At 41.0% G+C, this 16,110-nt stretch overlaps 1 protein-coding gene across 1 annotated transcript; it reads left to right on the forward strand.

Annotated features, from left to right (window-relative positions):
• Window positions 1-10,133: 10,133 nt before the first annotated feature.
• Window positions 10,134-14,882, forward strand: LOC117549846. Its single transcript, XM_034221946.1, has 8 exons — window positions 10,134-10,311; window positions 10,419-10,560; window positions 10,629-10,735; window positions 10,809-10,983; window positions 11,065-11,179; window positions 11,254-11,333; window positions 11,435-11,523; window positions 13,446-14,882. The coding sequence occupies exons 1-8, from the start codon at window positions 10,134-10,136 to the stop codon at window positions 14,711-14,713; spliced, it is 2,154 nt and encodes a 717-aa protein (XP_034077837.1). The 3' UTR covers window positions 14,714-14,882.
• The last annotated feature ends 1,228 nt before the right edge of the window (window positions 14,883-16,110 follow it).

Here is a 16,110-nt window from a genome sequence, read left to right on the forward strand (position 1 = left end):
TGCTGGCTAAAAATAAACGTAAATACAGTAGGATTGTTATTCACGTCGGTGGCAATGATGTTCGTTTACGCCAATCAGAATGCACCAAACTTAATGTGGAGTCGGTGTGTAGTTATGCTAAAACAATGTCGGACACCGTAATCTTCTCTGGTCCCCTCCCCAATCTGATCAATGATGACATGTATAGCCGCATGTCATCATTTCAGCGCTGGTTGTCTTGGTGGTGCCCAGCAAACAATGTGGGCTTCGTAAATAATTGGACAGCCTTCTGGGGAAAACCTGGTCTGATTAAGAGAGACGGCATTAATCCTACTTTGGAAGGTGCAAATCTCATTTCGGCAAACATTTCAGGGCTTTGTGGACTTAATCCATGACAAACTGGAGTTGAGACCAGGAGGCGGAGTCGCAGTCTTACACGCTTCTCTGCGCTCTCTCCTAGGCAGTCATCCATAGGAATCCCGAACCCAATAAAATACCCAATATTAACGGTGTGTGTCTGCCCAAGGACAATTTAAGGTAAAACCTAATAGAGGTGTCATACATAATAACTTAATAAAAGTAAATGTAACAACTACTACAGTGCAACAAAACATATTTGATTCGATTTCTAGCGAGAAGTGTATATTGTACTATTAGAATCCACATCCAGTCGATATGTAGGATCTATAGTTTGATAGATATTACGAAGATGATTTGAGGTATGTGGCAGTAAAGTTACGGGTTGAAAACAGTATTTCCGGTCTCGACGTTTTCATAATAAAACTAATGATCAAATGATTTAACAGTGATATCTGCAGTACTCATCAACTTAACCTTGTTAATTATACGACATTTATTGGTTTAAATTCAATTGTGTACAATGCTTTTGTGTTTTTCCCATAGGTTTTTCTCTTTCGATTCTGAGAGACACCTTTCTTTTTTCAGAGGTTTTGATAGGCTAAAACATTGATTGTTTTATCCACAATGCATGTCGGGATATGGTGTTTATGGGATATGAAATCGGAAAAAAAAAAGTTTAAATAAAATAATACTTTATTCCGAGAGTTCTTGCTTTTTTATTTGGAAGTCATCACATAACGGCATTGTAATACACGGTTCGGCTGCATTAAATATTACATATCTGCCGTAGATATTTATTTATAGAGCCCTGATCAGAAGACCTTTTGACAAACTGTAACGTGGATCATAAATATATTAGCAATTAAACAACATCTTCCATTTCTTTTCACACAACACGTCGCCTTGCAGTATCAACACTAATTCGGCTGACTTTTATATTTGATCCAATTGGTAGATAGGTTATATTTACACCATAACGGTGCACAGCTGATAGAAAGGGATTTTTTTGTAGTTTTTAAAGATATTATTTACTGAACTTTCCAACTCCTCATGCAGTTGACTGTTACAGGTCTATACAGGTTCATGGTACAATGCATAAGCTTCAAATCGAGAGACTGAAACTGTATTTTCCTTTACCGTTCTGTTTTAATTTCACAATAAAGTTAATAGTCATATTATGTTTGATATTATTATGTTTTATTATCTCCACCACTGGTTTTTTAACCCGCACCGCCTAGTGGTTAAAGCACGTTATTTCATTTTGTTGTTGAATACGTTTTATTTGATGAAAACATTTAAATATTAAGAGTAGCCTACATACAAAATTGGGGGAAAGTAGAAGGTCAATGATAGAAATATAGAATAGAATATATCAAGAAGATACTGTAGTGATCTCTACAACAAAACAGTTTAGCGCAGGACGTCCAAAGATATTGACAGGAGGATATGCAAAACAGACAAACTAATAAGGCTTTATTTAAACATTAAAGAATACTTTAAGTTAAGGCCTTCTTTTGAATAAGAAAAAAACGTTGGGGTTATCCACAGATAAATATGAAGTCTGACAAAGTACTTAACGTCCAATATATTGCATAGTTTATTTTGGCACTTGACAATCACCTTCCCTGAATTTGACTCAGGTGTAACTAAAGTCTGATTTAAGGGTTGTTTATATTTCACATCATTAATCAGAATCTGCAAAGTAACTAAAATAAATGTAGTGGAGTAAAAATACCAGGTTAACCTCTGAATTGTAGTGGAGTAGAACAAAGTAGTATGCTGCTGTAACAAAAACATTTCCCAACTTGGGATCAATAAAGTATATCTTATCTTAAGATGATCGATGGCTACTGCCATATTTGCAAAATGTGCCTCTGAACCTTGACAAGTGCATGTTTCAGGCTTATCAATGAACAACAGGAGGGGTCACAGACATAAGACCAGCTGTTAAATAAAGCTCTTCTGACCTTAGGTGTCATGTGGGTATATTAATTCACCCATTTATTAATTATATGTTTTAAATTTGATAACACCACTGTGTTTCGTATCCCCTAAACCTCCAGGGTGTACACAGTTTAATACTGGTAACTTCTAATTGTGGGAAATACGAAAACGTCTTATAAAGAGACGCGCTCTACATGTTGCGAAACACACAATAGCCAGCATGTGTAGTTCTGAGGGGGGGAGGGGGGGCTGGACCCGGGGACTGGACCCGAGGACTGGACCCGGGGACTGGACCCGAGGACTGGACCCGTCCAATTCCAATTTTGGAAAGTCTGCCGTGGTTCCATTCCATTTCATAGAGCTGTTTGACGCTCAGCGTAACCTTGTCGCACTGCCACTCCAACATCCAATCACAGGGCTTGATGACTAATCACGGGGTTTGTAAAGCAAGGCGGATGTTGTAGTCCCAAACAATAGCTGGGGATTCTGGGTAGTGTAGTGTCTTCGGAACTGTAGTGTCTAAACTCCGAATCTCTCTGAATCTAAGGTAAAAACACAAAAGCATTGTACACAATTTAAACCAATCAATATTGTGTAATTAACAAGGATAAACTGATGTTTTTTAGTGGATGAGTTAGTAATGCAGATATCACTGTGTAATCATTTGACAGTGAGGGGAATATATCCGGTTTTATTATGAAAACTTCGAGACCGGGAAAACTGTTTTCACCAACGCTAACTTTACATGGAAGCTGCATAGCCTACACGTTATCCTGGCGAGACCTCAAATCATCTTCGTAATATCTATCAAACAATAGATCCTACACATCGACTGGACGTGGATTCTAAGAGTATAATATACACTTCTCGCCAGAAACTATTCCAACATTTAGGATTTTCCAGAGAGGGTTATTTGTGAATAAACGTCCCTCCGGAGCGTTTGCAATGAACGGGCCGGGAGCAAGCCCGCCTTAACCTGCCACCAGGCCCTGGGGCTGATAGTTTTTGTAGGCCCCCTATTTAAACAACAAATCAAAGTAATTTCCTCGGCAGGCTCTGTGATCGCACTTCTCCACTCTGCTCTACGCGCGCCTGGTCCTCTCCTCCAGATGAGTGACGTATCAGGCCTCCCTCATGTATTTGTCCGGTTGCCGTTGGCTCCCCTCCACGTAGCAAGTCCTCCTCGTCGTCCTCTCCATCTCCTCCAACAGATAATGTCCCTCCTGTCTGTTTTTCCTCTCCCGCTACTCCATCGCTATCAGAACCAGACGGCCTACTTGGCTCCGAGGCCGGCACCGCTGCCGCTCGGTACAGAACTCATCTGTCCTTCCTCCTCATCCTGGCCTACAGGTTTAAAATAACCTGTAGGCTTCAACATGTTTTGTAATAGATAGAAACTCCTTTTCCCTCAACAATTTCCTTTTCTGAGTGCCACTCTTAAACTTTTTCTTCTCCGACATTTTCTCCTAAACAACCTTCATCTGTCACTCAATCACTCACAATTTGATACGTCACATGTGAAACATATTCTCATTCTGATTGGCTGTTAAGTGGTGCACACTGACTGTTTCGGAGTCATCATTTTTGAGAAAAATCTCTGGAATCCATCGATCTGATTGATTAGCGGAGCAAGTGATCAAAATAGTAGGAGGGAAGATATTTTCGTTTGGAATACTGGTCTGGGGAAGCTCACGTGTGTGTGTGTGTGTGTGTGTGTGTGTGTGTGTGTGTGTGTGTGTGTGTGTGTGTGTGTGTGTGTGTGTGTGTGTGTGTGTGTGTGTGTGTGTGTGTGTGTGTGTGTGTGTGTGTGTGTGTGTGTGTGTGTGTGTGTGTGTGTGTGTGTGTGTGTGTGTGTGTGTGTGTGTGTGTGTGTGTGTTTGTGTATTTTTTCGTTTGTGTGTATTGTGTTTGTTTCCCGGGGAAAACACTCACGAGAAACACCGGCTGTTTGAAGTTACTCCATTCTCCGCTTGTAATTATGCCGTTACAAGCTTCAAAGTTGTATTTATCATCTGAATTTGCCGAAACAAGTTTAATATTCTGAAAGCCACTATACGCCTTACATTAATAATTTCAGCGGATGGAGGGAAAGCGGCGCTGTGGAACAGCAGAGTGGAGGGAGAGCTGTCTTCTTCCCTTTACAAGCTTCAAAAATGTATTTATCGTGGGATTTTGGAAATAAAAGTTTCATACCTCTAGTGGTCGTGTAAGAAACAACATACACTTTAAAACGTGTCTCTGGGTCGTAATAAGGGCATGAACAATCGGCCTATATGGTCGTTTTTTGTCGGACAGGCTGCTCTACGCTCAGTTTAAAGTGAGTTCAACACCTGTTTGATGATTCTCACGTACATTTTAATCCTCACCGTCACCCCTGAAAGGAAGCTAGTGTTTGCGCTCATCAGTCTGGTGATTAATCCCATCCTTCCCCTAACAGTGTTTCACAACTGTTTTCACATCAGCTCAACATTTCTCTCTTTATCTACATTTGTTCGCAGATTTGCGGGCTATGTGACCGGGAGCTGTATACAACCTGAGGCGGTCAGTTTAACCCTGAAGGTGCTGGTCTCTCCTGTGCCTGTGGCCCTTATAGCTGTGGGATTTTTGATATTGAGGACCTATCCTATTGATGAAGAAAGGAGGCAGGGAAACCAGAAGCTACTGCAGGAAATGCTGTAAGAGAAATGCACACAGAAGCGCTCAAAACACAGAAGAAGACGTTTTTGCACGCTGTAAACAAACTTCATAGACGCTAAATTGAGTTCCACTCTGTAAACCTGAGCTACATTTAAATGAAACCTTTTTTTTAAAACGGTTTAGCTCCGCTGTTTATTCACCCTGTCCAAGCTAGCCAAGTCCTTTGTGGGTAACTTGTGTGTTTTTGCATCCTTTAACAGGGACTCTGAGTCTGAAACTTCAGCGCTGGGGAGTGTAGCAACAGCGGAAGGGCTTGACACCACAGCTGCTTTAACCTATTTGCACAAAACTGTCGAGGAACACGACCACCAACTATCTGGACTAACAGAGAGACCACAGACCACAGCTGCTGCACAAACATCCACAGCATTAAGGCTCCCTGCAGCGGACCACACAGGTTTACATCGCCCTCTATTGGCCGGTCCGGGACATCTCCTGTGTTGTCCTTTATCTCCAGCTGTGTCCCAATTAAATCTGCCAAAACTTAAAGTTACAATTGGTTCTATTTAAAGGGTTTCTTACATTGTTTAACTGACACACAGCACTGTCCATCTTTTAAAGAATTGCATAGTGAAATCATTATCATTTATTATAAGAAACCCTTTTTTTGTTTTTTATTCAATAACTACAGCTTTTATAATAAGTGTGACTCATTGGAGTTGTAATCCTTATATGGTGGAGTTTTACTCAACAGACTGAAATCAAACTGAGTTTCCAAAGAACTGTGACTTTGTGTACTGAGATGTTCCTTTATACCATTTTTTTTTACCTCCACAAGTTGTAGACAGCCTTTTTGTTTCATCAACACCGTTACTACACTCCTCTGCTGTGAATGCAGTGCACTATATACTGAAATACTTGGTCAGAATTGGGACACAGCTTGTGATCTATGGTAGTTTATTAAGTATTTATTTGCTGGTTTACATGCTCTGACCTTCACTCGTGCAGCAGACTGGAGTGTGATGTTACCGTTAATGTTTACCACGTCTTAGGTCACTTGGGTTCGCCTTTCCATTCAGACAGCGTGCTCTGAAGGAAACACACACTTTCAGCCCTTAGTTATGAAGGGTATACCAGCACTATCCCACTAACTCAGTGGTTCTCAAAATGGGGGGCATGCCAGGGGGGGCGCGAGAGACCAGGAGGAAAAATGGTTATAAAAAAAAAAAAAAGATGAAAAAAAAAAATCATAATTTGAAAAATTATTGATTCGAAAATAATATGATGCAGTACAGTACTACTACGTCTGTGTTTCATTAAAGCTTGCCTCTGTGTGTGTGTGGAACGAGTCATTTTGTATGCGCGAGCGAGAGAGAGAGAGAGAGAGAGAGAGCGCACCGGTACCGGAGATCGTTGTTGTTAGCTTCTGGTGCTAGCGAGCTACGCTAACGGATATAAGGAGTTTTTTCAACAACAAAGTGGAGGAAAGTCACTGAGTCACTCTGTCCTGTCAGACAGAGAGACTCAGTGAGCTAAAGCACTCTCTCAGTGTTATCTCAGTGGGTCTCAAACGTTTTGGTCACCATTAATGTAAACAATTATTTCCGAGGCACACATTGATATGATCATTATAGTTTAAAAAAAATAAGAGAATAAATGAAAAACAGCTATGAAATACTATATGACAGTAAAACAAGAATACAATTTAAAAGGGGAGTGATTTGTAAAATATCTATAAAGAAATAGAAAATCTGTTTCCAGTTCTGTTTCATATGGGTGTTGAGAGAGGTATCTAGATCTCTTCATTTTGCTCTCAAAGTGCACCAGATTGATGCTTTTAACTTCAAGATTGAAAAATATATCTTCCCGGGGGAGCTTGCCCCCGGACCCCCCTATGTTAGGTCCACACACCCCCTATAAAAATATATGCCGTGAACTGATTATCGAGCCTTCATTGTAACTGTCACACTGTGTATTTGTGTGGGGAGTGTTGCAGTAGAAAATTAAACTGTAGCTACCGGTACATTAATGGGAAACCCTAAATGTTTGAGCACCCTCTATGAAACGTCAAGCTACCCCACAGCACCCCCAAAAGAAATCTCTGGCGCCGCCACTGAGCCTGACTATTTGTGTTGGGGGGGCCCGACTTTTTTTTTTTCTCCAAAGGGGGGGCCTGACAGAAAAAGTTTGAGAACCACTGCACTAACTGGAGTCATCTGAAGCTGTGCTACATTTTATACTTCTTATTTGGTGCCGTTGTTCCTTGTACAGTTAATTCAAGTTAAAAACTTGAATCTCCTGAAGGGGAAAAGGCACCTTGGGGTATGATATACTGTATGTGTGAATCACTGCCTTACATTTTCACCTTAAATGATTAGTTGCAATGAGATTTCTGTTAAAATTCTTGCACAGGTTTTTTTGTTTTTGCTTCACAGAATAGTTTTTCCCATTCAACCTTTTCTTTGCTTTAACATTTCAGCCAATCTCTTCTCTTCTGGTTTATTAGATCTTTCTGAATGTGCTTTCACATCGTAGTCCACTCCAGTATGAAGTCATACAGCATGTTCTCCCTTACCAAAGGGAAGGGAACCATGATTTATTTAACTATTTATTTGAATGAAATATTTAAGGTGTAGGATTCTTTTTTTCTTTTCTTATGAAGGCACATGTTGATATAATTTATGAACCTTGAGTGGTTAGTGATTTTCATGTCCTGTGGAAAAAACTTGAAATCAAACATCAAATTGGTGGATTTCTTTTTCTAAGAAAAGAAAATGGAAAAGGTTGCTGTATGATACACATACTACCTTTACAGTGTTACTGGTATTAAGATTTCATAGACACCTCTTTGAAACTTAATATATTTCTGTATCTATAATTTTCATTCTAAATTGCTCTGAAAGAGGTGAATGAAGCACATTATGTCTCCGAAGTGTTATTTGCAGATGTGTGTATAATATGTAAATACATTTCTAAGTTTGACCTTGTTGAGCAATATATAAATCAATGAAAAGATGAAAAATGTGGTGTACATTTTTTATTTAAGTCTGTAAATAAAGTTTGTAAAAACAGAGAAAACTTTCTATGTGTTTGAAATATCAAAATCTAGAATATTTAACTAAATTGTTCACCTGATCATTGATCAAATCTAAAATCCTTAGTTTCATAGTTTTTAACCCTTGACAATAATGTGCATACATTTAATGTAGTAGATGTCAATGTAACTTCCAATAAATAGGACCTACAACATATTTACAGTAAGTATTTTTTGAAAATTAAATTAATAAAAGCTGCTCAATGATACGAACAATTATTTGGTACATTTAAACCATAGAATACATAAAGATTTAAAAACATTTTTTGCATGAAATTCAAATAAATAAAACGTTAAAAAAGCCGGCCTGTGTTCACTCCGGAAGAGGATTAGGGCCAAGTGGATGTATGGATCTACGGAGCCCCTAAAGGGAAATTACAAAAAAAAACAGAGAGAGAAACAAAAAAAATCAGGATAACGGGTTAGTATCTCGTGCGTACTTTTTTGTTGTTGAGAAAGTTACCGGTGCGCCAAGGAGGAAGTGAAGTGCACAAGGGGACAACCATTTAATTGCAGACTGTTGTGTTTATGTGGGGAAATGACAGTGCATACATTATTTGGACATGTATTTCGTACTCAGACTTCACTTTAAGGACATTTCGGCCAGGAGTGTGTGGTCACTCCAGGAGGCAGCGGGACGTGTAACTCAGAGAAGAGCAGCACCAGCGGTCAAAGAGCTTTTACGCACAGCCTATGTGTTTACCTTCATTGAACAGCTATAAAGAGTGACCGGCTGTTACGTTTTAACCACACACACCTCTACACACATCGAACTGCCCGATTACTCCCCCTTTTATTAGTTTTATGAAGGAGATGTCCGGTCACCAGGGCGCATGATGGGCGGACTGGGACTAAAAATCATTCCGGGAATCTCACCCAGCCCAGCCCACGTAAACTGACAAGGGGGGCGGCTAGTGAACTGTCAACGGGGGGAGCCTCGCTGCGGGGAAACGGTGGACCTAGTGGCCCGATCGGAATCGGCCCACTTCGGTACCGGCCCATTGGGATTCGCCCCGAACGTCCCGATGGCCAGTCCGCCACTGGGCCTCTGTGTGTGTGTGTGTGTGTGTGTTGTGTGTGTGTGTGTGTGGTGTGTGTGTGTGGTGTGTGTGTGTGTGTGTGTGTGTGTGTGTGTGTGTGTGTGTGTGTGTGTGTGTGTGTGTGGTGTGTGTGTGCTGTGTGTGCTGTGTGTGTGTGTGTGTGTGTGGTGTGTGTGTGTTGTGTGTGTGTGTGTGTGTTCATAAAATTAAGTCTGAGTTCGAAATATATCTCAAATAATGTGTGCATTTCCCCACGTATACATAGTCTAACAGTCTGCAATTAAATGGTTGTTTCCTGTGTGTTCCACTTCCCCCTTGGTGCATCGGTAACTTTGTCAACAAAAAAAAGGAAAAAAAGAGAAACGAACCCGTTTTCCTGACTTTATTTTTTTTTCTCATATTTTTTTTATGTCTCTTAAACCGTTATTCCGACTTTTTTTTTCCATGTCCCTTAGGGGCCTCCGTAAAATATGATTTATTCTCAGAATTATGACTTTTAATCTCAGAATAACATTTGTTTTCACTTTTGTTCAGATTTCCAAAAAAAATCTAATGTGGCCCCCCCTCCTCTTCCGTTTTCACTGCACAACAAACGTTAAATACATTTCCCCTATTTCTCTTTAATTTATCATCTTTCTAAAATAAAACTCACTCTACAGTCGTTAGACACGTTTTTAAGTCACGAATAAACATTGAAACTTCCACTAGTTGCTTTTGACTGAAACACCCAAATGAAGCTGAACCTCGCGTGCTGGCTGCTGATTTATACTCGCGCCTAATTACCTCCAGCCGTGGCTGAGCGTCTCGTGCAGATTGAAAGGGAAGGGGAAGGTAGAAGGACAGCACAGCAGTCTGTTGCGATGAAAACAAAGTGGTGTATCTATATAATGTGGAGTGTTTTATCACTTGGCATCCTCAGCTACGCACAGGGCACTTCTGAATCTCCATTCACCAGAAGGAAAACGCATTTTAAACAGCAACAATCCAAATCAGTCAAACATTTAACGACAGATGACAGAAAACTCCCCCACCGGTTACCTGCCATCCCTGCCCCATTGTCTGTACTCGCTTCCGCGTTTATGCGTCCAGAGGAAAAGCTCCAGTCGGACTTTGCTTACCTGCAAGACGTTTCTGTCACCTGCTCCACGGCTGACTTTGTCTTGCGGGTCAAACCAGTTTTCTACGGCCATGGTGCCAATGCAGAGGAGCTGAGACTAGGCAGCGGCTGCAAAAGCAACGGGGTTCTCAGACCCTACGGTGACCTGCTCTTCACTTACCCTCTGACGGCGTGTGGAGCCGTGCGGGAGGTAAGATTTGTGTTGCTTGTTTCCAGTCTCTGTCCCTGCATACTCTTAAAATCTCAGTGTCTGACCCCCTCTTGGACTTTGACAGTCGCCCCCCCGGTTATCTCCTCTACAAATTCACACTCCATTATGAGCCTTCGCCAAAACGTTTCCCAACCAGAGCGCAGCGGATCGATGTGGACATTGAATGCCGTTATCAAAGGTTTGTCTCAGCTTTTTTTCATCATCTTGTGTGTGGGGAAGCTCGATGTTCACTATCTCCATGTCCAGGAACCACCATGTGCACAAGCTGACAGTGCAGCCCACCTGGGAGACTCCTGTTCTGCGTAAAAAACTGAAGGGAAATGCAAATGACTTCCAGATGGAGTTGATGGATGGTATGTTTAAAGAACAGTAGATTAGGAATAAAGAGCTTCTGGCCCCATCTCATTTGATATATTTATGTTTTAGATTTGTGGAGCACACCTGCCCAGTCACGGGTGTACCAGCTTGGAAAGACGGTTAATTTCCAGATCTCTGCACCTCATCTCTCAACTGGTTCAAAACTGTACATCAATAGCTGCTATGCTTCACCATCCAGTGACTCTAAATCATCCCTCAAATACAGCATCATTGGCAATTTTGGGTGAGAAAAGTGGACGGTAGTGCATTTTTAGAAAAATCTTTTGGTTTGGGTTCTTTAGTGTCATATTGTTGTTGTCCACAGCTGTATGCTGGACAGTAAGAGCGACCCAGGGGCGTCTCGGTTCGTCTCTCGGACAGACAAGACCCTGAGATTCTCCATCCAGGCCTTCCAGTTCACTGCAGACCCTGACTCGGAGGTGAGTGTGGTTTATAATTATCTGGATTCTCCTAGTTAATCTTTAGCTGCAGCTTAACCCAGTTTCTTTTTTAGGTTAATATTCACTGCAAGTTATTAGTCTCATCTGAAGACCCGGGTCCTGCTCACAAATCATGCACCTACAAAAATGACAGGTGAGATTTGGCACTTTAAACTACATTTCCATTACAGGACTGTAGTCTTTCACCTGTTTCCACATGGATTGAGAATATTTGTGTTGCATTTGCCATGACAGGTGGAAGGCCCTCTCTGGTGACAAGTCCATATGTGACTGCTGTGATTCACAGTGTGTGCCCTCTAAACTCCAGAGGGCCATGATGGAAGGTTTGACTTTTTTGTTGTTTTAAGACATGGATAGTATGCACTAGGGCTGTGCAATTAATCGTATTTTAATCGCGATTACGATTATGGCTTGCGACGATTATGAAAACAGCATAATTGACAAAATACGATTATTCTGCTGGGTGTGCTTTCGCCCCTCCCTAAAAGCCCACTCGGCCACGTGGGAGTGACATGTGTTGTGAGTGTTCAGCTCGAGTGAAGATGTCAGAACAAGAGCAGCAACTCGTTAAAAAGAAGGGTAAAACTATTTCCACTATTTGCAAGTACTTTGCCATTACATTTCACATCGCTAAAGATATGTGCCCATTAGCACTGTTAGCAACCAGGGCTTTAAGCAACTTGTCAACACGTTGGACAAGCGTTACGCGATGCCGTCTCGGTATTATTTCAGCAGGTCTGCGCTTCCTGCACTATATGACAAATGCCGTGGGGAAGTTGAGAGAGATGTGGCTTCAGCTGACTACTTTGCTACCACAACAGACCTATGGTCTAGCCCAGGGGTGCCCAACCAGTCGATCGCGAGATGTGTCTAAAAATAGAACAACAATATTCTGTTTTATCGTTAATGTCCTGTATCATAATCTTCCTGTGCCAGAATAATGCACTTGAACGCATCAAAGCTTTGTGATTGGCCGGCGTCACCCCATGTGTCGGGGCGTGGCTGAGGGTCTTCAGTACAGGTGGCAATATTGTCACCTGCCTGCGCTCATCTCTGAAACCAGACCATGTAAACAGGCTGGTGTTTCTTGCAAAAAATCTTTAAGAGATGACATGAGCAGCCCTACCAGCATTTGCCATGGTGGCCTACACATTTTTATTTGGTCTTAAATTGTAGTTCAACATTTATTTCCTGTTACTTCTGGACCATGACGGTTGGCCAGCCTGAGTGGAATATGTTTTACCAAAATGTTGGCTATATGTTAAGGAGTTTTCAGTAGGTTGTGACAGTGCACTGCATCATATTTGATTTAATTTATTTTGGTCTAATTTATTTTTATTTATCATATTAATAATATATGTTTAGTATGGTTTTGGAAGTGCGCTCCAACATATTTGTTGATCTTGTTTATTGGTAAAATATTATTTGTTTTAAAGTTCAATAAATGGTCAATGAATAATCGTCAAAATAATCGTGATATCAATTATTGACCCAAATAATCGTGATTATGATTTTTGCCATAATCGCACACACCTATGCACCCATTCCTACTCGAATGTATTGGATTGTTGTGGTAACTTTAAGTGGCACTAAACAACATGTTTGTATCACTAGCTTACAATTATCTTATGACCCACCAAAAGTGGAATGGGAGAATGGACACCCTACAGATGTTTACGTGCATGAAGACAATATGTTTATGTTTGACAAAGCAAATGAGGTATTATCATGAAATAAGAAAGTGCGCATTGTGACCATTTGGATAAAACCATGGGTGTTAACATGTTTTTAATTATATTGGCACAATAGTAGTTAAAGGTTTTTACAGAGGGAATTTTCGATATCTCTTTGTAACACTGCAAAAATCTAAATCTAATATTTGACATGTTTTTAGGAATAAAATGAAATATATAAATCAGGATAGCGATACCCCCTCTGTACAATCCTTCGGAATATATAAGTGAAGTTGAGATATCTCAGGAAATTACTCTTTAGGAAAATGCTCTGCTAACTTTTGATGACTTTAGGACTCACCGGCAAAGAAATAAAGTAAAATAAACACCTAAATGTGTATTTTTGGATGTTTTTATTTCAACTCGTTTTTAGAGAAAGGCATGTTATGGAAGCAACACATCCCAATCTCTCAAAATTGACCAGGTTATGCGAAAAGCATTTTTTAATGTCTTACCTTAAGTTATATCAATGAAAGTGATAACACATTTCTACTTTTAACTTTATATTTCAGGTTTTTCCAGCAGTGGGTCTTTGCTGGTCTCTGATCAGCCGTACACGACAGAAGATGACCTTCTACCAGTCGGCATTAGCGGAGTCGGCCATGTCACGATGCATGACACCGATAAGCTACAAGAGACCCCGCTGGAAAGTGATGATGTAGTGACTTATGATGATTACAACGAAGAGCTAGACTACGCATATGAAGAAGAGGGGTTTGAAGAGGATGAAGAAGGAAGTGGGTTTATCCTTGGAGTGATGCCTGAACCTCATTCAGAGGAGTTAGGATTTAGGGACAGGGTTTCAGTTGAGTCTAAGGTGAAGGATTCACATCAGTTAAAAGAGGATGGGTCAGGGTTTGTAGGGCGAGAAGAGAGTGAAGAGCAGGAGGATTTTAAAGGAGGAGAAGATGAGACCCATTGGAATCAGGAGGAGGCTGAAGTCTTACGTCATTGGGAGCAGTTGGATGAAATCTTCACATCACAAGTCGTCCCACAGAGAGAATCACACCTGCCGGCCTCTGAAAGTGAGGAAGAGGAGAGGAAGCATACAGGTGGAGGTGAAGAGCATGAGAGGAAGCATACAGGTGGAGGTGAAGAGCATGAGAGGAAGCATACAGGTGGAGGTGAAGAGCATGAGAGGATGATGGAGGAGAGGAAGCATATAGGTGGAGGTGAAGAGCATGAGAGGATGATGGAGGAGAGGAAGCATATAGGTGGAGTTGAAGAGCATGAGAGGATGGAGGAGGAGAGGAAGCATATAGGTGGAGTTGAAGAGCATGAGAGGATGGAGGAGGAGAGGAAGCATACAGGTGAAGAGCATGAGAGGATGATGGAGGAGAGGAAGCATATAGGTGGAGTTGAAGAGCATGAGAGGATGGAGGAGGAGAGGAAGCATACAGGTGAAGAGCATGAGAGGATGGAGGTGAAGAGGAAGCATACAGGTGGAGGTGAAGAGCATGAGAGGATGATGGAGGAGAGGAAGCATATAGGTGGAGGTGAAGAGCATGAGAGGATGATGGAGGAGAGGAAGCATATAGGTGGAGGTGAAGAGCATGAGAGGATGGAGGAGGAGAGGAAGCATACAGGTGAAGAGCATGAGAGGATGATGGAGGAGAGGAAGCATATGGGTGGAGTTGAAGAGCATGAGAGGATGGAGGAGGAGAGGAAGCATACAGGTGGAGGTGAAGAGCATGAGAGGATGACTGAGTGGGAGGATGACGACAGTCTAGAAGATTTCGTAGATGATGGAGAGAGTACCTGGTATTTCCCATGGAGGTAGCATTGGGTCAATGGATCGATCAGTATTCTGCTCAAAGACCCTAACCCCCATGATAGTAGGATATTCTGATTTATTTCAATAAAAAACATGAAAATGCAGCTGATGGATTTGTCATGAATTTAAAAACATGCTAAGCAGGAACTTAAGTTCTCAGTGTTTAAATGTCATTGGAAGATTTGTATTGATATTCAACATTGATTCAAACGAGCCATGACAATTAAGAATAATGTCAACTCTGAAATGCCATAGTTTTACTTGCATATACCTGAGGCTTAAGAAAGAAGCTGAAACTAAAAATTGCAACAATCAATATCAGAAAAAAAAGATGCTCATCAGTCCATTTGACGATTTGATCCGTCCATAAATCTTTATTCTTTCCATTATAAATGATTTCTTACAATACAGTGTCTGAAACCAGTTTGAAATATATTATAGTTCAATACAGACATATCCCACTGTTGAGCATCAACTGAGAAAGGGCAAAGCCTCCATTATCAGTAACTAAAAGCAGCAGAAAAGATATTGCTTTGCAGGTCTGCTCATTGGTTCTGTGACATCTCATTGCACCCACAAAGAGCTTTTAATCATAAAAAAGGACATGTGGGATTTTAGAGAACACATATTTGGACATGATTAAGCGATACAAACAAACTTGATTTTTAAATGATGATACACAGGTTTAACACCTGTCTGTGGAGACTCCTCTGAATATGAAAACAGGAAACAAATAACTTAAGATAATTAATACTTTTTAACTAATGTAATTGCTGTGGAAACCGTTTTGGAGAAAATATAGAACAGAACTCTGTAGAACAGATCCATCAATGCTGGATATGTTGAATGTACAAAATCATGCTATATTTACAGATGAGCGCCCAAAAGTCCCATTGTTACATCTCAAGCTGGTTTCAGCAGGACATACGTCGAAGTGTGACACTAGAGGGCGGTATATTCCCATCTCGTGCAACGGAAAGCTCAGAAGCACCTCTGGCAAAAGAAAATATGCTGTATTCATTCCTGGTAAAATGCAAACTTGAGCAAAATGAAGACCCACACCATTAACGTTAAAGTCGGAAAATTTCCTTTAAAATCCAGAACTTTTACAAATGCAATCCTTGAGATAAGCATCTCATCCATCTAAATCCATTGTCTTGCTTGCTTCTCACACAAAGACCTTGCAGCAGATTCAGTGTTATTGGTAAGTCCTTCCCAGGTCTCCTTCAGTCTTTACAATCATGTGGATGGCGTCTCTCCTCCTTCAACAGTACCTGCTGTCCCATTCATTTTCTACGTAGCATCTGAGGTTGGACAAGAAAAATAGTCAGTTTAATGAAATCAGAAAAGTCATCATAAAATAAAAAAGGGGAGGGGAAGTTTCTTTGGGTGGTGGCCGGAGG

The sequence above is a fragment of the Gymnodraco acuticeps genome, unplaced genomic scaffold, assembly GCF_902827175.1.
Source record: "Gymnodraco acuticeps unplaced genomic scaffold, fGymAcu1.1, whole genome shotgun sequence".
Taxonomy (NCBI): Eukaryota; Metazoa; Chordata; class Actinopteri; order Perciformes; family Bathydraconidae; genus Gymnodraco; species Gymnodraco acuticeps.